We start from the raw sequence: 27,939 nt of genomic DNA on the forward strand, positions 1-27,939 counted from the left end.
AAATGCACCTGCATAATTCATCTACCCTAATGGAAATCAAGGCCATAGAGAAGTTGTTTTAAGATCCATTGATACCAGTGGGAAATTTAGGCCATGGGTTTTAATAGCGGCTGGGCATGGGCAGTTATAATTAAGGTTATATGCAGGTATTTTCAGTTGGAAATTATTAAGACAGAGATGTAATATTGGAGCGTCCACCTGGGGGTGCGATAATTTTCTGTGCAGTACGTCTTGCAATATGGTCATCTGCTTGAGATCCTAGAAGAGATATAAAATATACTTTCTATATATAAGTAAATGAAAACATGTATTTGATCATACAGTATATATAGTTGCATGGGTGATAATTAAAAGTCAATTGGGTCTGCAATTTTATTCTCTCTCTCTCTCTCTCTCTCTCTCTCTCTCTCTCTCTCTCTCTCTGTGTGTGTGTGTGTGTGTGTGTGTGTGTGTAAAACTATATCTACTATAACTATATGATATATAATTTCCCCAAAAGTAAGCCCTATTTAGCCAGATGTAATTTTTTTCTGATTAGACTTCGTAGAATTATTCTACCAAACGTATTTATGCTGACAAAGGAAACTGAATAAATTAAGGCTGAAATTTGCCAAATTCATGTGAAAAGATATTTTGGAAACTAGGTCTTCATATTCACATGTAAAGGAATGCTAAAAAAAAAGAGCCTTCAACTTCCAGTCTTTTAATCAAATATGAGGAACTAAAATGGAGGAATTTTCTATTCATTAATTTCATAGAAGGGATTTATGATTGTGCTTAACTTCCATAATTGAAATTAATAAAAAATTAAAATGAAAAATGCTTAGCTAGCTGGAATAGACCCTAAGGGATTCTCAAATGCTTAGCAGCTAAACATTTAAGTATTTAGTATCAAAAAATGAAACTACTGGCATATTACATGTGACTTGACAGTAAAGTAACTATAGCCTATCATCATCTTTATCATCACTACATTCTTGGCTGTCCATGGTATTCTCATGAGTCTTCTCCAGCACCATTGTTCAAAAGCATCAATACTCTTTGTATCTAGGCTCTTTAAAGTCCAACTTTAACTTCTATAACATAGAGAATATTATGGCTTGCACTATTTGTAGATATAGACTCATCATGGCATTTGAATAACTCACCAAGGCTTTCATGGCTGCTCTACTAGGTGTTATAGTCTGTAGTATTTTTCTCAACTGCTTGTTCCTTGCAATAATGTTGATGGTTGTTACTAAAAGGCAGAAGCTATCTTTTTTTTTCTTTTAATGACCCTATAATCCATTGCATCGGAGTGGAGTTGGGGCAACTGAATGGAGCCGAGTATTTACTGGCTGGATGCCCTTCCTGATGTCTCTGTGAAGCTCACAGCAGATATTTTTCCTTTGTGTCCAGAGAGAAAAATATCTGCCGCTACGTAGGATCGAACTCACAGCCTCCTGATTATGAGGCAAAAACTCCACCTCTGTGCCACCACACTGCTCAAAAGGTGGAAGCTATCTACCGCTTTGGTATTTTTATTTCAATTTTTTTGCACCTGTTGTGATTAGTTTGGTCCTCTTTATATTTAATTTCACTCCTCCAATTTTAAAACCATGCTCATCTTCCAATCCAGCTTCCCTTAATATATATTCAGCATATATTATCACCACATATAAAGTGCTGAAAAGTTCCTAAGAGCTGTATAATGGTTAAGTCAGGCACTGCTTACCAATTGATGATCTAAAAGGTAATAGTAAGCTTTCATTTTGATAATTCTGTTATCACCTCAATTTTTTTTTCTTTACAACTTGACTTACCAGACAGACTGAAGCCTGACTGATGAAGGTTGCGGATTGATGGAACCTGTATTTTGCCTGAGCAAGTAGCTATCCTTGAGGTAGGAGCTGGAGCAACAGCTTTAGCGGTTACTATGACATCATGAACAGGTCCATCATAAAGTCCACGAGGTACCCCATGGATTTCAGCCAGCTATAAACATACAATAAAAGGGAGAATTATTATAGAAGAGGGTTTTGCCAGAATTCCATGGACAACTTTATGAGTAAACAATTTAGGATTAAAAATCAAGCTTGATTTAATTTTCCTGGCTACAATATAGAAGTGATCTGTCACTATCTTCTGGGATGCTGTGCAAATGCATAAACACTCTCACATACTATTAATCAAGTATATTGTACATATGCACAGGTCATATTCTGCAGATTCAGATTTCTACTTAATACAAAATTAAAAACTGAATATATAATTGTGAGGATGCATGAGCTCAAGACTGGTAATGACAAACATGGAAAGAGAACCCTACATTCAAATATTTGCTTAACTGTGAAGCTCAATGACCTTTAACCAGCTGTCAGCTTGGTTCTCTTAGCTTTCATTATATACTAAATGATAATGTACCTGCTTCATTTTGTCTTAATGTGTTGCAGAGTGATGGCAAATTACAGAATGTCTTAGGTTCATACTGTATGAACCTGGCCACAATTTCTTTGCCTAACCTACTTCACAATGTAAACATGACTTCTTTTTCAAAAAATAGAAAATCTAGACGTATGTGAAGGAAAGCCAATTATTCTTAAAACCTTAATTGAACACCATGTTTCTGATTTTCCATTTTGTTCTCAGCCGTTGTCCTGCACTTTTGATGTTGCAACAATGAAGTAGATTTCACATACAGAAAAAAAATCTCACCCTATTCCGGGCTTTTATTCTTTTGTAAACAAAATCAGGAAATGTCTTTCGAGGAACGAAACGGCCAACACCTGGAGTGACACAGAGGTTTCCATCTTCCAATACAACCTTCCCTTGACTTATAACCACTGTAGGGACACCATGACACTCGGTTCCTTCAAATATGTTGTATTCCACATTCTGGCAAAACAAAATATTACAGACTCAGCTTAATATTCAAGCAAAATCCCAGGACTCAATGAACCAATGTCCATGCACATCGTTCAAACAAAAGTAGGAAAACTATACACTCAGGGATGGAAAGGTACATATAACCTTGTAATATGATATTCGCCAAGTAATATTATGAATATGTGTCATTTTAAGCTGTATGTAGAACTTACACATTAGCCAGTCTTTTATATCTGTCGGCCGTGACCAGGGGGGCGTTTTATCAGGTTCGCCTGATTTACCAGTTGCGACCTTTTCTGGACCGGGACGCCTTGCGCACAGTCACTCATGCTCTCGTCACCTCTCGCCTGGACTACTGTAATGCTCTCTACATGGGGCTCCCTTTGAGGAGCACCCGGAGACTTCAACTGGTCCAGAATGCGGCCGCGCGNGTTTTTTAAAAAGTAATTTTAATGGGAACACAGCAATCAATATTTGGCTTTTAATTAGGTTTTAGTGGGGTTATTTTGTGTATTTTTGTATGATTTTCTTTGTATCCTGTATATTGTATTTGTGTTTTTAATATGCTGTGAACCGCCCTGAGTCCTACGGGAGAAGGGCGGTATACAAATTAAATTAACCTTAACCTTATGCATGATGCTGGACCAATATGAGAGAATTAGTCTGTAGATATATGATGCAACAAAATTCATGTATCATTCATATAATTCAAGGATGATGTATATTAATTGCTCAGTTTATGCATTTCCCAACAAAGTATTTGTTTGTAAAAGCTCTTTTATATAGCTTTTGAAAACATGAGAAACTTGATAGAACAAAGAAAATGACTGAAAGCCCCAATTCAGATACAGAATTTATAACCACAGATGAATGTAAACATCTCAACATCAAATATTATCTCCCTTGACAAGGCAGGGTTCCCAATCACAGAAAAGGGGACTCAGATGAATTAATATATATTATAATCCAGATGAAGATCCTTTTAAGCCATCAAATATATGAGAAATCACATTCAATGCCACATTCCCTTCAAATAATGGCAATCTGACTCATGAACAGGCCACAGCTTGGTTTATTTATCTTTACTTTCTAACCTATTAGAACTGAATTTATATTAATATCCTCACAGAGATAGAATTTTTAATAAATGTTGAATCAAGTCTCCCAGTAGCCTAAAGTTGCCCTCCCAGAATGTCCTGCTGCAGCTTTGTACTTCTTTTGATGATAATGATAAAGTTGGAAGGGACCTTGGAGGTCATCTAGTCCAACCCCCTGCTCAGGCAGGAAACCCTATACCATTTTGGACAAATGGCTGTCCAGTCTCTTCTTAAAAACATCCAGTGTTGGAGCATTCACCGCTTCTGGAAGCAGGTTGTTCCACTGGTTAATTGTTCTAACTGTCAGGAAGTTTCTCCTTAGTCCTAGGTTGCTTCTCTCCTTCATTAGTTTCCATCCGTTGCTTCTTGTCCTGCCTTCAGGTGCTTTGGAAAATAGCCTGACTCCCTCTTCTTTGTGGTAGCCCCTGAGATATTGGAACACTGCTATCATGTCCCCCCTCGTCCTTCTCTTTGTTAAACTAGACATACCCAATTCCAGCAGCCATTCTTTATATGTTTTAGCCTCCAGTCCCCTAATCATCTTTTGGCCAAACCCTAGTCAGATGCTCCTTTGAGAAGCCTGATGCTCAGTGGAAGAGCAGTGGGGAAGGGTTGTGACTGTGTAAAAGGACCAGGTTCTGACACACAAAGATTAAATCCTTGCACTACAAAGGAAATCCCGAGAACTTCCAGTTAATTGAGACAGGACTGAGCTAGATGGATCATTGTGCTATATCTGGATTATGTACCTTCTGAAATTCAACAATGAGATTGAAACTATAATTTCTACCATTTCTACCCAACCTTTCCCAAACTGAAATACTCAAGTAACAAAATATTAAGAAGCGGGCACACAGCTATGAATAAAAAAAAAACCCTCTCTCATGAACAGGTATAATGCAATTAAAGTTAAAGATGCTCATTTCAACTGTAGATTAAGATTGTAATTCATACCCTGTAATTTGTACATAGTATCAACACTGTCAAAGCTAACGGATGCAGAAAATGTTAGGAAAACTAACAAGCTCAGTTAGATCACAATAATGACTAATATAAGGTATGGAACGTCTAATTCAGGGGTAGGCAACGTTGGCTCTTTTATGACTCATGGACTTCAACTCCCAGAATTCCTGAGCCAGCTATGCTGGCTCAGGAATTCTGGGAGTTGAAGTCCATGAGTCATAAAAGAGCCAACGTTGCCTACCCCTGGCTAATTCAATGAAAAATAAAACTTATTGTTTGCTTTTACCGAGTTGTGAGTTTTTGCAGAAATGATCTTTGTAGCTTTAGGATTCCAAATAACCAGATCAGCGTCTGACGCCACAGCAATCCGCCCCTTCCTGGGATAGAAGTTGAAAATCTTGGCTGAATTAGTACTGGTCACTGCTACAAATTCATTTTCATCCATCTTCCCTGCTGCCTAGAAATGAGGGTGTGTGTGTGTGTGCGTTTGAAGGGAGGGAGGGAGAGAGAGGTTGGAGAAAAAATATGAGGTGGGAAAAATAATAATTTGAAATTACCGTAAAAATAATATATATTTCTTATGAATTCATGAAATAAAATTTACATATTCCATGATTTCCCTTTCAAATTTATCCCAAATAAATTTGGCATCTTTTTAAAAAAATTTGACTACATGTTCATAGAGTAAATAAATTATTTCAGAATGCCACATACTACTGTAAGTAACAAGGAAGAGGAGAGCTGCTAGTAATACATTTAATGGGAAACCTTTCAGAAACATCTAAGATAAACAGGCCAGGATGAAAGACTAGTTCTAGAGACTCTATTGTAGATCTCGGCTATCCAATTTTTTGGCTTGCCTAAGCTGCACTGAGTAAAGAGGAACTGTCTTGGGCCACATATAAAAGTTATAATATAGTTAATGTATATGAATCACATAATTATGTTAAAACCTTACAATCTTGGGCGGCTGCATGCAGCCTGCAGCCGATGGGTTGGAACACACCTGCTCCACGTAGAGCCTCTGGATACACTGATCTACCACGCTGCTAATTCCAAGTCATGGGAAGTTTGATTTGAGCCAAGTGAATCCTTCTGATGAGCTAAGATAGAAGGTTAGGATAGGGGAATTTGGAGATGGCATTATTTTCTGGCCTCTTTTAAAGACATGGGACTTTAGAGCTTGTCTCATAACAACAAACTTCCTTCCACCATCAATTCAAAATGTACACATTTTGACTGATGCTTTTATTTTTTTAAAAAAAGGTATAAAAGAGCTCCCGCGGATTTTATTTGGCTGGTTGTTGCCGACTATAGGGGCTGGTGCTCATCTCCATTTCAAGGCTATTGAGCCAACCCTGTACCAAAACATTTCTGGGTTCACGTGGCCAGCATGAAGTCACGAAGCGCTGTTAACTTCCCACCGAATTGGTACCTAGTTATCTACTCGCATCTGCATGTTTTCAAAGTGCTAGGCTGGCAGGAGCTGGGCATGGAGCTCAGGTCTCAAGGCTGGGCTTCTGGTTTCCCAGCCAACAAGCCCAGCACCTTAACCATTGAGCCACCATGCAGCCCTTGATGCCTTTGTTAGGAATCAGCATAATTGCTAGACCAGGGAATGCAGAGGCTGCAGCAGAGAGGCAGAAGATCAAGAGAAAAATCATATCAATTTCACAGCCTACATTGGAGGCTGGGAGCATAACATCTCAGCCCCATGCATAACATCAGCATGATGTTAAGGCTGTGAGACAAGTCATAAAAGAGCCAAGGTTGCCTACCCCTATCCTATATGGTCAACAGCAAATGATGAAGTTATAACCAAAAACTTCACTATTTTGTAACAAACGTCTTCCGCTGAACTTACCACACATTTTTCCCAAATTACTGACATCCGTTCTTCAATGCCATTTGTTCCTTCTGGAATCAGAGCGAAGTTATCCTTTCCAACAGCCTTCTGTGCCGTGGTGAAGACACAGTGAGCGCTGCCCACCACTTGCAGATCCCCACTAGTTAAAACAAATGTCAAATCAGTAAACAAAAGCAGAGGCCCCATGGCACTCAATATCTATGGCACTTCTGAGGTCTCATTGGTAAAAAGCAAAGAAAGATAAGTTTTCTTGTTTAATTCTTAAGAGTGCAATATAATTTATTCTGTTGGTACATTTGAACTTCATAGTTGAAAGGTGGTAAAATCCATATCTTTTTACTGCTCTATAGCTTTCTTAGCTCTCTGCAATTCCTGGTCCAAATAAGTAGAGTGGAAAACTTCCCTTCTGTTATCTTCTCTTGGATTTAATTAAGGGAAGGAAGCCAGGGAAGTTACAGAGAGGACTGTACAATGAAAACAGGCTTTGATGAGTGGTTCTTATTGATAACCTTATACTTTCATAATTGTTCCTCTTTGCAATAATACAATATACCAGATTTCAAAGCTATGGACACACCAAAGAATAGCATGTCTCTTGAGGACTATGGTAAAAGCCTGCCAATTGGTTGCTAATAGCTAGATCCCAAGAGTGATTCTTGAGATCCTATTACACTATTTTCCTGTTCTCCATTGTGCTCATTGAGATATCTCTTGGGAGAGGCTTCCTGATCCATCTGATATTTTTCAAAATAATTTTTCTTAGTTAAAAAAAAGTGAGAAGTTGATATTCTGCCAATAAGCACCAGCTTTGAACATCATTTATTTATTTCCAAGAATGTTTGAGGCCCTCAAATTATTTTTTTAAGTAAAATGAAAAGTAGATGAAGTTCAATACTTTTGATATTTTCAAAACTACCCAGAAAAAAAATGAAGCTGGGGTAGAAGAATCTAGGTAAGTGGTACAGAGCAATCTCACTAGATCACAATTAGTAAATGGCATTGAACTGGCAGGATTTCAAATGTTTCCTCCATCTTAGAAAAGGTTTGAAACCCCTATATTACTTCTTCCCATTAAAATTGCCTTTTGTTTGGCAGATTGAGAAAACGACTTACCAGGCTAAGAGTGAAGTGAGATAATCAGGTGTTGTGGGGTCTGGACTGATAGGTGGAGATGTGACAAATGCTGCCGCTTTTGCCCAATTCTTACTCCAGTAATGTGAGCCATCAGTGCCAAGACTTGCTGTAATGGGCTCTCCATATACAATGGTGCCTAAAGACATAATTGTGTGTTGGTCATTCCTGGGGACAAACGGGATGAAGTCTCTCCCAGCTAGATATTCTTCAACTAGTGCTGGACATTTGACAGAAAGAGAGACTGCTCCTGTTCTTTTTTAATTTACACAACTCTTGCCCTCTTTGCATACCTCATGGAAAAAAGAAGCATATTTATAGAAGAAACCCGCTGAGTCTGTATATATATACATATATATATTCAGTCTAAAGCCTTGAAAACATGTGCCAGGGAAAAAGAACACACACTAACAAAAATCCTGTGAGAGTCAAGTCCGATTGTAAGTGAACGACAACTTCTCGAATGGACAGTAACCAAATTAGCAAATCACTAGAGGCAAATCTATTCATAAAAGTGTAGAGCTTTTGAGGTAGAGAATGTATGCCTGTGTTTTAAAAAAATAGCTGACATTTCTGGACCTTAGGGCTTCTGGAATAGGAATGAGACTAAAGACAAAGTGACAATTTGACAGTATCTTGCCTACAACATCTTAGCATGTAAAAGGCCTGCCACTGCTAAAGATGCACGCATGAAAGAATTTCAACTTCAGTTCTAAAAGGATTCAGTTCTAAAAGGATTCAGTTCAAAATGCACTACTAGCAATTTTGCTTAATCTCCCAAAAAATTACGCCTATTATAAATGTGGAAGAAGTCTGGATCTTCTCTTTTTCCATTCAAAAACTCTTAACATAATAGGAAACTACCCATGGTTTTCAAACATCTGGAAAGTAATTAGTTCTAATTAAGATAGACTCAGGAAGGAGGCAGTGGCAAACTCCCAAAGAGGCTTTTTCATCAGGCAACTGGACTTTCTTGTTTTTCTTTGAAGACGTTTCGCTTCTCATCTAAGAAGCTTCTTCAGCTCTGAGTGGATTGACTGGCCCAAAGTCACCCAGCTGGGTTTCATGCTTAAGATGAGACTAGAACTCACAGTCTCCTGGTTTCCAGCTTGGAGCCTTAACCCAGAAGACCAAACTGGCTCTCAATATCCAGCACAAAGATATATAGGAATAAGGTTCAAATCCTCATCAAAAAGGAAATATGAAATGGTACTTACCTCTCCTCTTAGCTTGTGCTATGACATCTGCAGCGCCTTTGCTCATAACCTTTGTGACATATAAGGGGCAATTGGCTTGTTTCGCTATAGTAATAGCACGATACACTGCCTCTGTTTCAACCTTGGAAAACATGAATAGTCAGATACTTTCTTCAAAGTGACTCTTTCATCTAGACCTGCATGTCTGAAGAATCGCTCGAACCCCATCTTTTTCTTCTAATTTGTACTCATGGGAAAATGGCAGTTTCAGAAAAAAATAGGAAAGTTAGTGTTATGATTTCCGATTTTAGAAATTGTGAATAATTCAGTTACACATTAATGATTTCAGGCTGAAGCTCAGTATTAAACAAATGGGAAGTGCAAATTTGCATATACAAGATACAAGTACTATTTAAAAAAAAAACAGGCTTAGGATCACTGCCACTCAAAAAAGTTTAAATCAGATTTCTTTTCATTATAAGTCATCCTCAATTTCTAACCATAATTGTGGCCAGAATTACAGTTGTAAGATATGCTGGTTGTTAAGCAGGTTACATACCTGATTTTATGACCTATTTTGCAGCAGTCCTTAAGTGAATCACTGCAGTCCTTAAGTGAATCCATTGTCCACAATGGGCATATTTTGCAGAAAAACTGGAAGTAAATGCCAATTTCTGACAAAAAATATATATCATAAATTGCAGTCATGTGACTGAGGGAAGCTACTATTGGCTGCAAATGCGGGCTGGTTGCCATGTTCTTAAAATGCAACCAGGTGGCCCTGGGGGGGGGGGGAAGGGGCAGTTGTAACTTTGAACCCGAGTCTTAAGTAGCCTTGGGGAGGTTTGTGCTAACTTTGAATGGTCACTAAGAGACCGGTCATAAACTGAGGACTGTCTGTATTTCTCTTAAGTGTCATTTGGGACATTTCCTTTTTAACAACTTGTGAACTAATAAAGGAGAATATTTGTAGCTCAGGGTTGAACTGAGAGGTCCTTGGTGCTCTCTGGGCTTGCTTGTTTTGTTGCAGGCGTCTCATTACTCAAACTAGGTAACATCCTGAGTGCGAGTAAGGAGTCTGTTTGCTGCCAGTTTATATTCTGGTGTCTTGCCCTGTCAGTGTTGGTGGGGGTGGTCTTAGAGATAATTTGGCTGGGCTGATTAATGTTGGCTTCTTTGGCAGTTTCTTCATAGGTTATTGGTTACTTGATTGTTGTCTGATGTTAATCCTGGAGTTCACCTATGCTGATCTGGTTGCTGATTGCTGGTGGAGAGAAGTGCTTCGGTCTTTTTGTTCTCTTTTTGACTGGTTGATTGTCTCTTTTGCATAGTTCTATAGATGTTAATGTCTATTGGTGGTTAATCTGTTAAGAGTCCCAGGCTTTTAGAAATTCCCTGTCGTTTTTGGACTTGGCTTGGTCTAGGATTGTCCCATTTTCTCAATTGAAACTATGGTTAAATCTGTCTATATGTTGTGAAATTAAATGATTTTCATGTCTTCTGACTGCTAGTTGGTGTTCATGGATGCGTTCTGCTAGTCTACTGCCTGTTTGTCCTACATAGTGGTTTTTGGCAGTCCTTACATTGTATGTGTCGATGACTCCTGTTTATTCTTCTGGGGTTGTTGGGTCTTTTGGTCTGCTTAGGATGTTTTGAAGGTCTTTAATTGGCTTGTGTGCTATGCTGATTCCATGTGGTTGGAATATGTTGTATAGATTATTTCCTTTTTCTGTTGTTCTGGGTTGCTGCGGTGTGTTAGATCTTGTCTAAATAACGTCCTCATACAGATATCCAACAAAATGGATATCCACGCAACTTTATCAAAAAGTCCCTGACCACCCAACCCAATACAGCACAACCAACACAAACTCTACAAAGACATTGCCATACATCAAGAATATGTAGCCTTCTTGGAAACTTGAAAACTTATGAAATTTGCAAATGAACCTACAGTATGTAAATTTGTGGGTGAGCATTTGCTAATTAAGCAAATTTTGTGGAATGGTAAGTATTTCTATAAGACAAGTTCATATTACCTCTTCTGGGTGACTGAGGACATGACCCTCTGGACCAGTAATCCCCAATTCCAAGAGTCTTTTTTGCTCCTAAATCAATCAATAAATACAGGAGGAATAATAAGTAAGATGTGCAGATATTGCATCTCAAGTAAAAAGTAAACTTTTAAAAACATCTCCTCATCCAGCTGGATGCTTTATAGATAAGTAGACTACAACTGCTATAACTCCCAGCCAGAAGTCTGAATATGCCTAATCTACAAAAACAAAATAATTTATATTCTGCTTTTAAATATATGCAACAAAGTATTTTGAGAAATTTTCATGAAGACTTACAAAGGAAATGGATACATCTGAGATTTTATTGGCTGGAGAATTCTGGGAGTTGAAATCTACCCATCTTAAACTTGCCAAGGTTGAGAAACACTAGTCAGTTTGGAAAACAGATTATTTGGACATCTCCTTCTTAAATAATAACCCAAATATACTCAAACTGATTAATTATAGATAATTTACTGATTTTCTAATATCTTTGTTTAATATTGATCTCATTTATGAAAGAATACTAATATAAGCCAAAAACATTCTGCCATGCAAATTGCCCTATTATTATTAAGCACCAAATCATACTATTTTAAAAAATGTTGATGTAATTAGGGGATATATTAGTTGAACATTCCCATGATTTATGAAATCTCTTAAGATTCAAAGTTGGTTATCTCCATCTAGAACAAAGAGTGATGGGTGCAACTTTTGAATTCCTTATCTTTAGTTTATCTAACACTGTCCTGAAATTCAGGAAGCAGCTGAAGAATAGGGATGCAAACGTGTCACAAATGATTCAAAAGAAATGCTTTGGACCTTGCACAGGGGTGACACTTCTGTCGTTCATTAAAATAGGCTACCATTTTTCTTGCTTCTGCACAAGCTGGATAAGAAACACTGCTGCTTTAAGGCATCCCTTCAGTGACTCTTAAACTGTGGAGCGGCTTTAATGAATAGCAGAGACATGTGGTGCTTGGTGAAGCCTGAAACCTCCATCCAAATCATTGTCAAACTGTAAATAGCCCTAGAGAAAAAATGGGCATTGCACTTACCCATGAGGGATGCCATGCCTTAAAGAATAGATGGACTATTAGCATGTAAAATTTGGCAATAATTTTTAAGATTATCTAGTCCACCCCTCTGTCTTCAGTCTAATGCACTGTTTCTCAACCTTGGCATCTTGGAAGATGTGTGGACTTCAAATTTCAGAATTCTGGGAGCTGAAGTCCACACATCTTCAAGTTGCCAAGGTTGAGAAACACTGGTCTAAGTGACTCCCCAGTTGCTCTGGGGAAGATACTGACTTTTGTTTTCTTAGGAAAATGGCATTGTCTAAAGGCAATAAATGGGTGAACACCAAGTTGCAGATCTTGGGAAATTGTACCCTCAAAAGCAGCACAGCGTATGGTATTTGGAGGGCTGGTAGTAAACAATGTCAAAACTGAAAATCAAATTATAAGCCTACAGATTGGATTTTATTTCCTTACTTTCCCTTTTATAGTGCAAGGATGGGGTCTTCAGAGGAAAAGGCATAGCAGAGGGAGGCAACTTCAGGCTACTCTTCAAGTGACATGAATACAGACTCCAGGCACATATAAAAATGTAGGAATGACAATCAATCAGAATATGGGGCAAAATGTGCATTCAGAGAATAGTTGATATAAGCAAAGGCTCTGCAAACAGTTGTAGTCAATCAGCAAAGAACTGAGATCTGTGCGCAAGGCCTGGCACAGAAGTATGTCAGCAATACCTTACGGCCATTATCTTCTCCCTGTGACTGATGACAAGGAGAGCTCATGCTATAACTTCAGATCTGAACCAAACTATCAACTGCCATAAAGCTGTTAAGGGAATTCCACTGAAACCTCTGTGCTTTTGTCTGCCACCATGTGCAAATAGGAGACATCAGGCTTAGAAGGGAATAGGAACAAAAGAGGAATGTAAAAGGAGAAAGTCAAATGTCAGAAACTGTTACTGACTTCTGAAAGACACTGAATCCTAGTTTTCTTATAAAGTGTCTATAAATGCTATTATTGGCGTTCTTGTAGGTAACTGGAAAGTTACTCTTCTGATTTTAAGGAATGGACCTAGGATATGTATTTGTTACCTGGTTTGGAAAAGTCTTTGTCCTTTATAGATGAGAATATGACATGTCAGGTTGCTATATGGAACAGATTTAATGATAAGCCCAACAACTGAATCAATTCCATATAGGTATTTACAGATAGTCCTCAACATATGATCACAAGAGGGATTGGAATTTCTATCGTAAGTCATTGTAATCGTAAGTGGAGTCAGACCTGATTTTACAACAATTTTTACAGTGGCTGTCAAGTGAATCAACCAGCCATTAAGTAAATTACAGAACTGTTAAGCAAAGCCAGTGTCCCCAATGGGCTTTTTTTTTGTTGGAAATCAGCAAAAATCATCACAGATGATGATCACGTGACTATAGGGCATGGCAAGCAGTCGTAAATGCAAGCTAGTGGCCAAGTGCTCAAACTACGATCACATGACCGTGGGGTGATGTAATGGTTGTAAGTGCAAGTAAAAGTCGTAAGTCACCTTTTCTGAGGCTGTTGTAACTTTGAACAGTTGTTGAACCAATGGTCTTAAGTCCAGGACTACCTGGTATACCTATATGGAACTTTTGTTTTTCTTAATTGGGGAGAGTTATGCTTAGTTAATCAGTATAATTTAGGGTTCTTTTCCTTTACTGTATTGTCATTATTCATGATAGACTTTTTCTATTTCATGACAATAAGCAAATAAGCAATACAAATGATATCATCTGCAATATTAAAATGGGACTCCCTATCACATCCCAAAGTACAATAAGGATAACTGAAATAATTACAGAGTTAATATATGCTAATGAGTGTTGACCTTGGTGATGCGTGTATTTATCAGACAAATGTTAATATCTAAAGCAACAGAGTTTCTTAGGGATTCAGCTGAATGTGTGGGAAGCTTTCAATTAAAAGCTCAAAAGGGTGCACTCATTAGCCAGGTCTCACCAACTGCAGGGAACACTAGAATTAAGGGGGAATGTACCTGCACTGTCTTGTTTCCTTTTTAAACTAAAAAGGTCTAACATGGAGTACAACTTTTTCTACCTCATCAATGATGTCTCCATTTTCCGCATGGACTTGAGCAATGGCACCCATTTCACGAATAAGACTGAATATTTCATACATCTGCCAAGAAAGAGAGAAAAACAAGTCCTAAAATGAAATAGTTTCCATTTCTATACTATAACATCATTAAAAATGGTGTGCTTCTATTATCTTTAATTACCTGAGCATCAGTGCACTGGAGTTTGTCTTTATAGGACATGAAAACAAGAAAAGAGTTCACACCTTAACAAAAACAAAAGTGAGTTACTGGTTGCAATTGAAATAAGAACAACAGTTTTTAAGTTACAAAGTTGGGCTATTTATATTCAGAGATGATAAAAACATAAGACTTTATTTAAAAAACAATGAAACAGAATCAATGCTCATGACTATGTTTCTAATTATGAAATTGTTTACTTAGAAGAAAATTCACATTGGCAATTTAACTATTATTGGTACTGCTACAATAGAATGGTTTTTATATAAGGGTGTATATGTATGTAAATAATTTCAGCTTTCTTACAGCAATCATTCCACCAGTAATAACAAGGAAAACGGTGTATTTGGGTTTTCCCTAGAAGGTGCTCATCAGAAAAGCTTCTAAGGAAATCTGTTATTTTTTTTAGTCCTTTGGATAATCTGTGTTAAATGATAGCCAAAGTTGTCCTCCGAATTCCGTAATCAAATCAGCCAAAGCAGATACCCTCACCCCTCTTCAGAACTGGCCTTGAGCATTCCAGCAGCAACATAACCACTTATGCATCAAGTCATGTTTTCTGAAATTTTACTTAGAAAAATGGCTTTTTTAAAAAAAAAAAATATCGACCAATGTTATAATAAATAAGCATTTAGGTTGCAATCTGGTGGTACTCTGATAAAGTTTAAAACACCCCAAAATATATCAGATGCCTTTCTTCAATCTCAGAGGGGAAAATCTGATACAAACTACCCACTTCTTTCTGAGATCAGGAATTCCAAGCTTGCAGGGCCCTCAAACTACGGTAGAGCAGGGGGCAGTGAACAAAATGAAGAGAAGGATGAGGGGTGACATGATAGCAGTGTTCCAATATCTCAGGGGTTGCCACAAAGAAGAGGGAGTCAAGCTATTCTCCAAAGCACCTGAAGGCAGGATAAGAAGCAACGGATGGAAACTAATCAAAGAGAGAAGCAACCTAGAACTAAGGAGAAATTTCCTGACAGTTAGAACAATTAACCAGTGGAACAACCTGCCTCCAGAAGCTGTGAATGCTCCAACACTGGAAGTTTTTAAGAAGAGATTGGACAGCCATTTGTCCGAAATGGTATAGGGTTTCCTGCAGCAGCAGCAGCAGCAGCATTAATGTGTGCGGTGTTGGATCCTTTTCCTCCATGAACATTGACGAAATAAATACACGTCAACACCTATGGATCCTGCTGCATTTTATTTCTGTCTGGACATTTCACAACCAGCAAGGCTTTAGAACTCAGGGGAAGTAAATCCCATACAACTTACTTGGAAGTAAGCTCCAACGATTCAGGAACGTAAATGTAGAATTATACCATAACAGAATAAAATTATTTTGAGATATTTACAATCCTGTATTATTAGAATCAAATCCAACACATAGGAAGGAAATTGAGCAACAGAAGCACCACTTGTCTGGAGAGCATTCCTCAATTTGATGTTCTCCAGATGTGGCTTAAGAGGACAACTCCCCTTACCACATATCACAGTGAGCATATCCTGTCTATTTTGCTTGAGATAATATTTGCAGGTAGAAAGTTACAAGGGCCATAGTTACTGTTCACTTAGTTGTTCATGCAAAACTTAGTTTTCTTTCTTACCTTTGTCTTTGACAAGAGCTTCCAGCTCTTCTTTTATACTCTCATGCCAACGTGTGATGTCAATGTGCAGAGAATAGTCACAGCAGGCTTTACTATCAGCACTTTCCTTCCACTGATCATAGGCAGTCAGGAGGTTTGTTCCAGATTCAGGGAATACGTGATCAACTTGAGAAACAAATAATTTTTGTTAATTGACATTAAAAGGACTTAACTGCCCAGAATCTAATGAATGCTTTTCATTTTAAAGAATAAAGCATTGTCAAAACTTTGAAATATGTATAACTATATTCAGAATAATCTAAATATGTTGATTATATGTGGGTGTCAGAAATTGTTTGTAACTTTTAGCAAAAACAAAACTGCAGAATTACAGTGACATGAGAACATGAGTATTTAATTGTACTGTACAGAATTCTTACAACAGTTCATTTAGTGACCATTCGAGGTTACAATGGGTTTGAAAAAAGTGACATGACCGTTTTTCACATTTATGACCGTTGTACCATCCCCATGGTCATGTGATCAAAATTCAGATGCTTGGCAACTGACTCATATTTATAATGGTTGCAGTGTCCCGGGGTCATGTGATCATCTTCTAAGAAGCAAAGTCAATGGGGGGAGCCCGTTTCACTTAACAACTGTGTTACTATCTTAACAACTTCAGTGATTAGGGGACTGGAGGCTAAAACATATGAGGAACGGTTGCTGGAATTGAGTATGTCTAGTTTAACGAAGAGAAGGATGAGAGGGGACATGATAGCAGTGTTCCAATATCTCAGGGGCTGCCACAAAGAAGAGGGAGTCAAGCTATTCTCCAAAGCACCTGAAGGCAGGACAAGAAGCAGTGGGTGGAAACTAATCAAGGAGAGAAGCAACCTAGAACTAAGGAGAAACTTCCTGACAGTTAGAACAATTAACCAGTGGAACAACCTGCCTCCAAAAGCGGTGAATGCTCCAACACTGGAAGTTTTTAAGAAGAGACTGGACAGCCATCTGTCTGAAATGGTGTAGGGTTTCCTGCCTGAGCAGGGGGTTGGACTCGATGACCTCCAAGGTCCCTTCCAACTTTATTATTATTATTATTATTATTATTATTATTATTATTATTATTATTATTATTATTATCATATTATTATTATTATTATTATTAAACTGTGCCAAAGAAAAATTCATAAAATGGGGCAAAACTCACTTTAACAAATGTTTTCACTTGACAAATGTTGGGCTCAATTTTAGTCGTAAGTCGAGGACTACCTGTATAGGTACTCTATAGGTATGTGGTGATATAAATGCTTCAGTGTGCAGTGTAAGGGCATTATACCCCTTTATTATTGAGTGTTGAACTTTATCTGAATTTGCTCAACTTAGAAGAGAAGGAAAATCTTTACTGGGATCAGAAACCGAAACATATAAAACTCACTAGTGTAAAACAGGTTACAGAGATATGGATAAAAGAAAATCATAAAATTACCTGAGCCTATCATCTGACTATGCATTTTGCATATAACAAAATTTAGTTATACTTTGAATAACAGGGTCAATATTATTTGCAAGTTAGAAGTATAAGTAAAGCTGGTCAGAATGACTGGGAAATTTATTTAAAAGTGAGCTTATCAATTCTGAACATATACCAGCATAAAATGGGCAATATAATGAAATGTGTTTCATGGTTTTAGTAGCCACTTTGCTGCATGGGCAAAACCTTTACCCCAGTGATTGCTGTAGGAAGGTCAAAAAGTTACTCTGTTGTGGTTTTCCCTCAGATCACACAACATGTTTTAGGTTATTCAACATATCTGAATAACCTAAAACATGTTAAGTTGCAGCTTCCTAATTTGACATGAAGGGGAAACAGCTCTTTGGTTTCCAAGTTTTCTTTCATTATTTTTTTTTAAAAACAAAGGGTTGTATACAATTCTATTATGCTCTGCTCTGAATGGATGAATGGCCAGCCTTAAGGGCTAGGGCTGATCAATGAGCAAGAGCAGGTGAGGACAGATGCAGAACTTGGCAGGTTGCCTAGTCTTAGAACACATTGGTAGTTTTGAAGGACAGAATGAAACTGATCTGCTCTGCTACTTAGGAACCAAGGAGTTTCCCCCTGAGATGCTGCTGGGGCTACTTCGGAATAGCTTGGTTGCTTTTTGCCAGAAGCAGCCTTCCAACAACAGACTTGTATTCCCGACTCCTTGCTTTGTTCTCAGATTCCAGGATTGATGACTTGAACCAATCTGTGGTGTCTGAATTCTGGGATTGACAGGGACAAATTTTGTTTTATGTCATTGCCGTACGCAATTTTTCCCAAACCTGCATGTTGTTGGCTTCTTCCTTTCTAAACCTGCCCTCTATCTTTTATGGCTACAACTCTGGACTAGACACTGTGAACCTCTAGCTGTAGACTTCTAAAATATGCTTCAATCCATTGGCACCACCAACGTTGCACCGTAATTCTGAGACAATAACAATTTATTAAACTTGTATGCTGCCCAACTTTGAGTCACTCTACCTCACCTTTTCCTACATTTCTTGTGCAAGTTTTATATGACTGCTCAGTCTAGTACTGTAGCGGTCTTGTTGGTTGTATGAATTACAGCCCCATCACTAAACCAGTTGCAAATTTGCTATTGTGTAATTGTTCCATCTGGAGCAGGACAAGTACATGACAAAATGACTACATACGTATCATGGTGGTTCCTCCTGCAAGAGCTGCTTTTGTGCCCTGGTAAAAGTCATCAGCAGAGGTCATTCCCATCAAAGGCATCTGTAATCTAGTGTGGACATCTATTCCACCTGGAATAACTAACTGGCCATAAGCATCAATTGTTTTCACACCTCCAGGAACTATCAGGTTTTCTCCAATTTGCCTGAAAATGACATTAAAACCTACACTTTAATAATTTCATTCAAGGGAAGCAAGACTTCAAAGATATTCAGTTGTGATATTCAGCATAACTGAAATGCGCTGAAATTGATGGAACAAGCTAATAATGACTTGTTCCACTAAATGCAATGAAAAAATGAGGTTTAATTCAGTAAATTATACTTCTGATATTCAGTGTTGCGTTTAGTTTTTTTTATGATTAAGAGACACTTTTAACATAGAAACGACTCACATTCACAATTATACAGCTCTACATAGAAAAAGAGAAAAAGGGCCACCTTGAAAATGCATTTCCATCAAAGGTATAGATATATTTCTTTTGAGGTCAATATGTTGTTTTTCTAAACTTTAGTTTACATATAGATATGGTAGAAAATAGTGGGGAATGTGGAACATCAGGTCAAATCACTCTATACAGATAAAATGTAAACGTACTGTTTCATGTTCAAGTGAAACATAGTTGTAATCTAAACTATAAACTAATTTATTCAAAATAAAATACCTTAAAATTAATTTTGATCTAGAGTTCCCCATATGCAAATATCTACTAGCTTTCTTCAACCTGATGACTTCCAAATGTATCTGGACTATTAACTCTTAGTATTCCTGCCAGTCAGACCAATGGGAGTAATGGTTTGGGAAGGCTGTTATAGGCAATAGTTCTGCATGTATTATTTTCATATAAAAATATCAACACAGACTTAAAGCATGCAACTGTTTGCTATGTATTATACAACTTTTTAAAGCAAAAATATGTAATCAAATCACCAACTTACTTAATCAAACCATCTTCCACAAAGATATCTGCATAAAATGACTGATCATCATTGACAATCTTTCCTCCTTTGATGAGCAACTGGTCAGTCTAATTTAAGTAAACAAACAAAAACATTTCTAAGATAACTACAGATGCTTCATTCAAAGGCCACCTTGGGTATACGATCAGAAACCCGATGCATGTAGAGCATATATTGCAATACAGACACAATCTTCAAATGTTGAAACATGCGTTTAAATAAAACATACATTAACGAAACCAGTTTGTGCACCCTTGTCATTGTGATTTGGCCAGTTATAATTTGAAAAAAATCTTCATTTATGAATTTTAAGGATTGTCCCATCAATCTGGTCAATAACATTTTTATTTTACGGTATGATGGAAGACAGGCAACTCTTAATAAAAATGGAAAGCCTTGGAAATAAGGAGGGTTGATTGTTTTCTCATAGAAAGCCTTTGTTTCTTCTCTCTCCAGGCCTCCCTACCACTTCAAATGCTGTGTCCAACACAATGAGACTCAGACCAATGCAGGCTGTGACATAGCTACAAAAAGGGGCCAAAAGGGGGTACTTTTTTTCTTTCCCTTTCCTCACTAAAATGACTACTTTTTTTCCCTTTCATCTGATGTTCTTTCTTAGATAAAAAAATGTTAAAATGCCATACTTTCGGTGTTCTCTGTTCAATGAGCACATGGAAATTCCAGGATCTTTTCAGTAATGACAGCTTGGGACAGAAGACTGCTGACAATTTGTGAAGCTTCTGTAACCTTTACTTATCAACCAAGATATGAATTTATAAACAGATAGACACAGGCAGTCCTAATCTCTAAAAGAACATCACTTCCATCAAAGAAATAGAATATTGTTAAGTAAAACAAAACAATACTAATCATTAAGCAAGGAAGAAAGCAATACAAAAAACATTTTATTTTAACAAAACTCCATTTTTATCACACCCAGAAATGTATGGCTAAAATTGTTTTGTGACTGATATTTTATTGTAAAGATACTTCTAAAGATTCATGTATGTTTGCCTTTGTCTCAGAAAAAAAACTATGATCACTAAGAGTTGACACTGACTTAATTGGACATAATCAGTCAATGCTGGCTTCTTTATTAAACTGAGATGATATAAGCTGAGATGATATAAGATGATATTCAGTCTCATAGTCATATGGGGCTTAGGTCCCTAAATGCAGGCTCACCCAAAAATGTAAGTGTGGAAGGTAAATAATAAGTACTTGCATTTTCTTCAAGGTATAATAGTCTTAAAGCTTCCTTTGTCTCTAACCCAGGGGGTAGGCAACCTTGGCTCTTTTACGAGTCATAAAAGAGCCAAGGTTGCCTACCCCTGAGAGTCTAACCTAATCATAGAAGATGAGGTCTAACACAGGTGCATCAATCCTGTGGTCCATGGGCCGCATGTGGCCCTGGACAACCAGTAATGCAACACAAGAATGTAATAAAAATATAAAAACTAAAATTAACTGCATTATATATTTTATATGAGGCTCAAAATAATTTCTCTTCACTCATCGCTGCCCAGGACACCCATGGTCTAACACAGGGATGTCAAGCCCGATTGCGTCGCGGTCCAGATTGTGAAGTATTGTGATGTTTTTTGCCCGTGTGGAGCCGGGGTGGGCGCGGCCTGCATGGGCTGCATGTGTTTGACATGCCTGCTCTGACACATCTGAAATGCTAGATTTGGAAGACTTGGATGCTTTCCTTTCATCCTGGTTAAAATGAGGCCTACAGGAGTTCAGTTGCACTGTAAGAATTACACTGAGCTCCTTCCCTCTATTCAGAGTTTTCATACAGACCCTTGCGATTGTGATAGGAGTGAAAAATTGCTTTACATGTATATTTTGAAACCATAATTTGAGAGTTACAAACACAATATTTAGTGATTACTTTTCATTACTCTCCCCTTTTGATTCCATGAGCAGTGAGCCTCTTACCTGAGCAATTATTCTGTTTGAATTATAACCAGGGAAAAACAGATGCCCTGAGCCAACCTGTATTTACCTAGCTTCTTTTCAAATCAGTTTTCCAGAGTTGGTTTGATCTGGCTCATACAGTGCTAAACAAAGAACCCCTACATCAGTTGGGATCAAGAGACCCTTTAGTCCGGGGTGTCAAACCGCACCCACCCCATTGCTGGCAATGGGGGAAAAGCTCCAATACATCACGTGAGGTCACAAGTTTGACATGTCTGCTTTAGTCAAATGTTTACTCATGAAAAATCTCTTATACCCGTAAAGCAGTATTTTTGCTGAAGAGGAACAGTGGAATATTATCAAAGAAAAGAATCAATGCAGAGAGATTTAGCCATGTTATTTAACATCAGATGGAGAGCTGCAATGGAAAGGGCATGCAGAACGTGTAACCTCTTTCTTCCATTTAGGCATTTTAAGAGTTTATAAAGTTATAAGGCCATTAGAAGAACAATTGTTCATCAGCCAAGAATAAATTGATAATGCATAAATAAATTATGATAATGCATGCTTAAATCTCATCTCTATAAACCTTAAGTGGCATTAGAATACAATCAAATATATTGGCCAGGATCCAAAATGATGGTTAGGTTCATCCAGAAAAGATGAGACCAATGAATGTAATGAGGCTGAGGTGTTGGGAGCTGATTATCCCTTACCAAACCCTCTTTGGCTTCCAAAGGAATAAACCAAGAAGCTTTGAGAACTGTTCTAACATTGACATGGATTCACTGTTTTCCATTCAGAATCCTGTAAACCCTGATTGGTAGATTACATGTTACTCCAGGAGGAGGTCTATTAATAACTCTGCATTTTCATTCAATTCAAACATAATTTAGTGTATGTGAATTTGGGCACATCCTTTCCCAAACATCTTTAAAAAGCCAGCAGTGGCCCACAAATTAGCAGCTTTTAGTAAAATATAGGGAAAGAATTGAAAGTATATTGAATAGTACTATTAATATCAGGTTCTTTTATACGTGGCCTCAGAAGTAACTACACCAAGTTTAATTAAGATCACTCCTAAACTTGGAAGATGACTTCAGCCTGATGGGGAAAATGTATACAAACTATTAATATTAAGGTAACCATAAGCATTATATAACTGTGTTCCATAAATATAAGTATGCAGATGATTCCTTCTGACACAATACCCTAATGTTACACCTGGACTCTTTTGTGCTAAAGGAGCATGACAACTCAGTGCATATCTACTTATAAACCTACACTCAACTCAATTACAGATATGATTACACTACCCTGTATTATAGAAAATCCAGTACAATAGATTGCATAAATACAGGTATCTAGACAAATAAAAAGAGTCTGAAATAACTGATTCAACCCAGAGAATCATCTTATAATCAGCAGAACTGATTTTGAAGACTCTCCAACTGAAGCTCATAACACGATTTGAGTCCTTCTAAAGTTCAGGATTACAGTGGGAATTACACCCAACAAAACAGCAAATTAAGACTCCAAATGTGGTAGTTTCATTAGACAAGCATAACTCATATCCCCCCCCATAAAAAGCATTTTGTCACACCTTCCCATTGTTTCCATATTCTCAGGTTAGATAGGGTGACTTCAACACTCAACTCTACCCATCCTGTTCAGTGAAGAAATTTGAGAGTTTTAAAGGAGATGCATCAACACACTGTAACACTTATCCGTTCTGAATGTCAACTTAATAACTTGCATTGATTTGCATATCTTAAAAATTCTTCTTTATCTTCCCTTTGTAACCTTGGCTTAAAGCTTTCAGAATTCTGTAATGGTTCTAAAAGTGTGTGTGTGTGTGTGTGTGTGTGTGTCAGCTGCAGCAGGGTTTAAAAGGCTGTCAAGGAAACCCCCCCCCTCAAAGACTGGGAAACAGTGACAAGAATTTCTAGCGGGGGGGGGGAGGGGAGACGTTTTGAAAGAATACCACCCCTCCTTCCTTCGAGTTTTGCCTACCCAACAATCTGAAGATCTTTCACCCGCAGCATCCAATCTGGGTCGCTTACCAGGACCAGAGGATTTCTCTTCCGAGCTTTCCGACTCACGCGGAAGCCCTGGGCGACCACCTTTTATTGTCTTAAAAAGATACATTTCTAGACAGTTGGGCAAATACATCTCCTGAAATAAAGCGGGAGGCCGCTTTCCATAAACGGACGTTTAAGCAATAGAAATCCGACCAAATTAAGGGGGTACAGCTTCCAAGGAAAAAGGTCGACTTTCAGGACGAGGTCTGAAATTCAGACCTGAAAGAGGGCGAGGGCGAGGGCGGCGGCGGGAGGGGAGGAGGAACATCCCGTCCCAAACACCGTGCTCTTCCATGCCTGAGCAAGCCGGGGACCCCCAAGGTCCCGTGGCACCCAGGGCCTTCCCGCCTCCTCCACCGCCAGCCCAGCACCTACAGCGGGGGCTCCAGGCCGAAAGCTCGGAAGACAGAACCTCTGGTTTTGCAAAGTGATCCTGGGACTCGCCTCCACTCCTCTTTTACTGGCCCTACAGCCCGCTGGGCTCCTCCGAGGAATCCGCCAGGCGATTCTGCCGTCTGATCCAGTCGCGGCTCTCCAGCAAGCTCCGCCGACCCGCTCCCAAGAGTTTTCGGTAGCGCTCGCCGCGAAACGACCAAAGGCGGACCCCGGGACCCCAGGTGGGTGGCCGGGCAAGCGCTCCCCACTCGCCCCTGGGCGGGATCCTCGCTCTCCCCTCCGCTCTCTTCCACTTCCCGCTCCCCCGGCGCGAGCGATCCTCTGCTCTGCGCCACGAAACCAAACCACCCGCGCCGTCCCCTCCCGGGCCCTCGGGCGGCAGACCGAGCGAGGCCTGGTCCCCGGAGCCCCCTCCCCGCCTGGCGCCCTCGGGGGGAGGGTCTCCCGGAAGCCGGAGAAGCCCCTCTCCGACTTCGGGAGCTTTTCTCCCATCCCCGCCAGGGACGGCCGCCCAAGGTCGGCGGCACCGATCGACGCCGACCTCCTCCCCCCTCCCCGCCCAGCAGAGACGAGCGGCGAGGAAATGCCCGAGGCGCCCTCACCGTGATCCGAGGGGTGTTCTTCTTGCCTTGGTAGGACATCTTCCCCGCAGGCCGCGCCTACAGCGTGGGAAAGAGGGCAACGAACGCAAAGCGGCCTTTCGCTGGGGCGAGAGGAGGCGAAGCGGCGGCGGCGGCGGGCGCGGGGAGCGGGGCGTTTGCGCGCGCGCCTCCCTGGCTGGCGGATTGTTCTGGCAAGCGGGGGAGGGGGGAAGAGGGGGAGGGCGAGCGCGCGAGCGGCGGCGCGGTGTCTCCCCCTGTTCTGCCGGCCCTCAGCCTCTCGGAGCAGCTGCCTGATTAGCATTCCGCCTTCGCGCCTTCGCTAAACTGCAGACAGCCCCCCCCCTCCTCCCCAGTCCCAGACGGGCAGGCAGCTCCGCTTGGGGCCTCCCTCCCGGGCAGGCTGCGCGCAGACGCGGCCCCTTCCCTGCCCAACAAAGGTTCTGGGCCGCCCTGGCTTCACAACAAAGAACACGTGGCCGAGCCGCTGCAGGTGCTGGGCTGGCGGCGGGAAGGCCCTGGGGGGGGGAATGGGGTCCCCGGCTTGTTTAGGCTTGGAAGAGCACCGCTTTTGGGACGGGATGCTCCCTTCCCCGCCGCCCTATTTCAGACCTTGTCCTGAAAGTCGACCTTTTCCTTGGAAGCTGTATCTCTTTGATCTCATTTTATTGCCCACGCAAGCTTATGGAAAGCGATCTCCCGCTTTATTTCATGAGATGTGTTTGCCTAACTGACTAGGAATGCATATTTTAAGACAATATTTATTTAAAACCGAGTTGCAAGGGGCAATTAATTAGCCGAGTCCCCATTTTCTCTTCCTGAGCATTAGCAACAACCCCCAGCGAAAATCTGGGAAGGTCGTCTTTTTTCCGGACACGTGTTCTTTGTTGTCAAGCCAGGCTGGCCTCTTTTCAGTTATTCCCCAGATACTATTCCAGTATCGATCTGATTGGTGATTAGGTTTACCCAGGAGAGCCTATTCTAGCTAGGGAGAAGATTCCACTCATATAGGGGAATGCATTCATTTCAATTTCGGTGGAATAAAGGCCATCTAGTTTTGGGGAATGTCATTTTCCCTAATTCCCCCTCCACCGATGGACAACACTCATCCTCTCCCAAATGTCCGCGTATACACGCAGAGATAGGACACCTATTTATGTTTCTGATCGAGTGGATCTCTGTCCCTGAATACTGATCCCATAATGAATATATGCAACTTCGTAGAATTTGTATTTCTATAAACGAATCTTGGTTGGTTTTAAATCCCTTGTTCTCGAAATCCTAAGTGACAATGCTCTACTCCCTCCTCCTCCTCCTCTTCACCGTATCATGTGGCCCGTCCTTTATTAACTGCCATAAATCAGGATGGCAGAAAGGTTTCTTTGCTCCCCTTACGCAGCCCCCTTCCTCCTTCGGCCGAGTTTTCTTTGCATTCAAGTAGCCATTGAAAAGCGAAAAAAATGTCATTTTTGTTTCTCGTCACAGTTTATCTTTATAGAATGCTTCAGATAAAATAGGTGTTCTTGCCTGGCCTATTTCGCTTGGGTAGTGTTAAGCTTGGTTACTTGTGCTGGTGACGGCTTAGGGACTTTGATAAACGTAACCGGTTTGATTAATTGAAGGCTGGGCGGACTGCACAAAGCCAGACGTGCTAATTCAGAAGGCCAGTTAAACGCATTGCTAAAGTCGAAGGGGTGCGCGTATTGCGCCTAGTCTCTTCCCGTTTAAAACTATCAGCTATCAGTAACTGGTGGTGTTACCTAGTTTGGGTAATGAAACGTCTGCAAGAAAACAAACTCAAGAGAGCGCCAGTATCGGCTTTAGTGGGAATAAATGCGACGACTCAATCTGCAACTTTATAAACGCCACCTTACGCTGCAGTCGCATGCTTATCGGCTAGAAATAAATCTCTAGGTTTAGTACGATTTACTATTCCCCATCCATCCCTGAGCAGCCTCGGATTCACGGTAAAATCAACCAATCGGCCGCCAGCGCCCATTGAGTTTCAAACACCGAAACCACAGTGATTGGATGTCTGAGCGGAGAGAGGTGGGGGAGGGGATAAGAGCATACCCGTTGATTCAGATGCAAGTTCTGCTTTAGAAAGGTTGAGGTCAAAATTCGCTCCTCTCCTATTTGCCTTGCAAAACTAGCACGTGACTGAATCTTATTTCTGCTTTTTCTGCGTAGCTGTGTAGGTGAAAGCCCCAAAGTCCCACCACCAGGGGCGAGAGGGTTGCGAGAGAAAAGCCACACGCGCAGTGAACCCTGGTGAAACCTACCCCAGCCGTTTAAAGAGGTAATAGTGGCTGCAAAATCAACCGCCGCCTCGCCTCTGCCCTATTTTTTTTTTAAGGCTGCTCCCCCCCCTGCAATGGTAGAGTAAAAGGAAAAGGTAGGGCTTTTAATTTAAAACCGAACTCTGATTTAAGAAGTGGAGCTGACCTATTGTGGCTGTTCAATAGGGGAAAGACCTGCTTTCTCTGTAGCCCCTGGCGGCGCTCTACTTCGCGGACAGACGCACACCTGACGCAAATTGCAACCTTGGTTTAAACCAGGGGTAGTCAACCTTGGCTCTTTTATGACTCGTGGACTTCAATTCCCAGAATTCCTGAGCCAGCTTAGCAGGTTTAAACAATGGGACCGTAGTTTTTTTCTACATTTACAGACACGTTTCACATGTTCTGCCATTAAATACATTTGTGAAAAAGGGGGGCATGGGGAGTGGCATATGAAGTTAATGGGAAATCCAAAAAGATCACTTCTTCCCGTGACGACTATCCTTCCCCCCCCCCCCGCGTCTTCTCCCTTACCTGATGGCCACCGGTAGGCAGCTGCTCCCTAATCCCAGGTGAAGGCGGACACGGTTCTGGCACGGAAGTTGTCCCGTTGCTGGTTTCAATCTGCTCTTCCGATTCGCTGGACTGCTGGCTGGAGTCTTCTCGGTGAAGCTTCCGACTCTCGTTTCTTTTCTCACAACTGAAAGAAGCAAAGTTCAGGGTTTTGTTTTCAAAGGCGCCCTCTACGTTGCAAAACATGCCTCCGTATTTCTGCCTGGGCTTGGGGCTCCCGGCGCCGAGTGCCGCGAAGTAATCGGGGAGGTCTTCCTCTTTCTTCTCCGGTTGCTGCTCTCTTCGCTCTGCCAT

The 27,939-nt window shown here is 40.2% G+C and overlaps 1 protein-coding gene across 3 annotated transcripts; it reads right to left on the reverse strand.

Moving 5' to 3' along the window:
- Positions 1-166: 166 nt before the first annotated feature.
- On the reverse strand, positions 167-27,939 carry DPYSL4 (dihydropyrimidinase like 4). 3 transcript variants are annotated; one of them, XM_029283418.1, is made up of 14 exons: positions 27,607-27,939; positions 19,777-19,865; positions 18,799-18,983; positions 16,120-16,284; positions 14,477-14,538; positions 14,296-14,376; positions 11,156-11,224; positions 9,141-9,261; positions 7,906-8,062; positions 6,786-6,931; positions 5,212-5,378; positions 2,695-2,874; positions 1,803-1,974; positions 167-258 (listed from the first exon to the last, which is right to left on the reverse strand). In XM_029283418.1, exons 1-14 carry the CDS (start codon positions 27,937-27,939, stop codon positions 167-169), a joined length of 2,019 nt encoding a protein of 672 aa, XP_029139251.1. The 3 variants fall into 3 exon arrangements, with proteins under 3 accessions (XP_029139251.1, XP_015667872.1, XP_015667871.1); XM_015812386.1 differs by lacking the exon at positions 27,607-27,939 and adding an exon at positions 24,797-24,835 and having other exon boundaries at positions 5,212-5,382; positions 6,790-6,931; XM_015812385.1 differs by lacking the exon at positions 27,607-27,939 and adding an exon at positions 24,797-24,835.

Source organism: Protobothrops mucrosquamatus, unplaced genomic scaffold (genome assembly GCF_001527695.2).
Source record: "Protobothrops mucrosquamatus isolate PMUCROS unplaced genomic scaffold, P.Mucros_1.0 scaffold80, whole genome shotgun sequence".
NCBI lineage: Eukaryota > Metazoa > Chordata > Lepidosauria > Squamata > Viperidae > Protobothrops > Protobothrops mucrosquamatus.

Excerpts from the sequence above, each read along its gene's own strand:
- DPYSL4 (XM_029283418.1), bottom strand. The coding sequence starts at position 27,939 with ATGGCAGAGCGAAGAGAGCAGCAACCGGAGAAGAAAGAGGAAGACCTC. Across the intron at positions 14,377-14,476 it reads TCCAGTGCACTGATGCTCAG|ATGTATGAAATATTCAGTCT; the intron begins GTAATTAAAGAT and ends CTTTCTTGGCAG. Across the intron at positions 9,262-11,155 it reads TCCTCAGTCACCCAGAAGAG|GTTGAAACAGAGGCAGTGTA; the intron begins GTAATATGAACT and ends ATGTTTTCCAAG.